This window comes from Plasmodium vivax, genomic scaffold (assembly GCF_000002415.2).
Source record: "Plasmodium vivax scf_3650 genomic scaffold, whole genome shotgun sequence".
NCBI classification, from domain to species: Eukaryota; Apicomplexa; class Aconoidasida; order Haemosporida; family Plasmodiidae; genus Plasmodium; species Plasmodium vivax.
The window spans coordinates 1-1267 of NW_001852548.1; the positions used below are offsets into that span (position 1 = coordinate 1).

The 1267-nt window shown below is 28.1% G+C and overlaps 1 protein-coding gene across 1 annotated transcript; it reads right to left on the reverse strand.

Moving 5' to 3' along the window:
- PVX_133260 (variable surface protein Vir12, truncated) lies at positions 1–949 on the reverse strand (the record flags this gene model as incomplete). The annotated part of the gene is made up of 2 exons (XM_001612342.1): positions 922–949; positions 1–778 (listed from the first exon to the last, which is right to left on the reverse strand). Coding segments are annotated over exons 1-2 (805 nt in total), but the record flags the coding sequence as incomplete, so codon positions are not given.
- Positions 950–1267: the final 318 nt, after the last annotated feature.

A 1267-nucleotide genomic window follows, 5' to 3' on the forward strand; every position in this document is an offset into this window, starting at 1 on the left:
CCTGCACCTTTTGAGGTGGGAGTTCAGGACCCTCTGGCAAATTTCCAGTTCTTCCACCAGTACTACGCATCGCCAAAAATGCCTTAAGTTCTGGGGGCATATCATCAGCTGATGGCCCTCTATTACTATCTAATGTTTGTCCTTTATATTTTTTTAACGTTGTTAGAAGATCATTTGGATCATAGGCCTTGCTGTCTTGTTCAAAATATTCATCACAATTATTCATCAAGAAATAAAAACTATCATTGCATTCTTCTCCATATYCATCATATAACCTTTTAATATAAGTAATATATTTATTATATAGGTCGTATTTAGCCTTTGAATAGACATTACTCCGAATAGATTGAAAGTCTTTAAAATAGTCATACAAAAATTTTTTTTCTAAGTTTTCTTTCAAATCTTGGAAATCCTTGTTATGAAAATAATATTGACAACTATAATTATTATTCTTTTTACTAACGCCATCCCGCACATTCAAAAAATCTGTTATAACACTTTTTACATGATTAGGATCCTTATTATTTCCAAGAAATTTCCACATTTGATCATATGTCCAGTATTTGTATAGTCGACAAGTATTTTTTTTTTTGTCCTCTTCCTTTATGTCATATACATACTTTAAATTTGCGGCTACTTTATTACAAAGTTCTTTCGTAATCTTAGTATAAGTGATATTTAATGAATCGCACACATTACTGATTGTACTACTATCCCTTACATTTTTTTCAAATTCTTCATATTTTTTATTTAAATGGGAATCCTTTGAAAGACGATCCTGCAAAGTAAAAAAAAAATAAATTATTTCAATACTTAAGTACTTATTTTAAGTGAAGAACATTTAACTCCAATTTACGCGATTTCGATGTTGTCCAAGTAATAATATTTTTAAAACGCTTTTAATAAAATATGAAATTTTACCCATTCTTCCCTCGTTAAGGCATCCATTTTGTCTTGGTTTATTAAAATTGTATGATATAACAAAGAACCATTCTATGCACGCATCTGTTTATATAATAAACTCAGATAACTTTCGGCATATGTTTACATATCCTTCACACTAATTTTAGAAGGCGAATAAAAATTAATACGATTTGATCTTAAATATAGCATAGATAATATTTACAATATGTCTATTACTATAAAACAGAACAAATACTTAAAATTTATAAAAACAATCTTTGAATTAAACGAATATAAGACATCATGTAAAAAATAACACTGTTTACTGCTAAAGTTTTTTCAAATTTTAGTGGACAAATAAGGC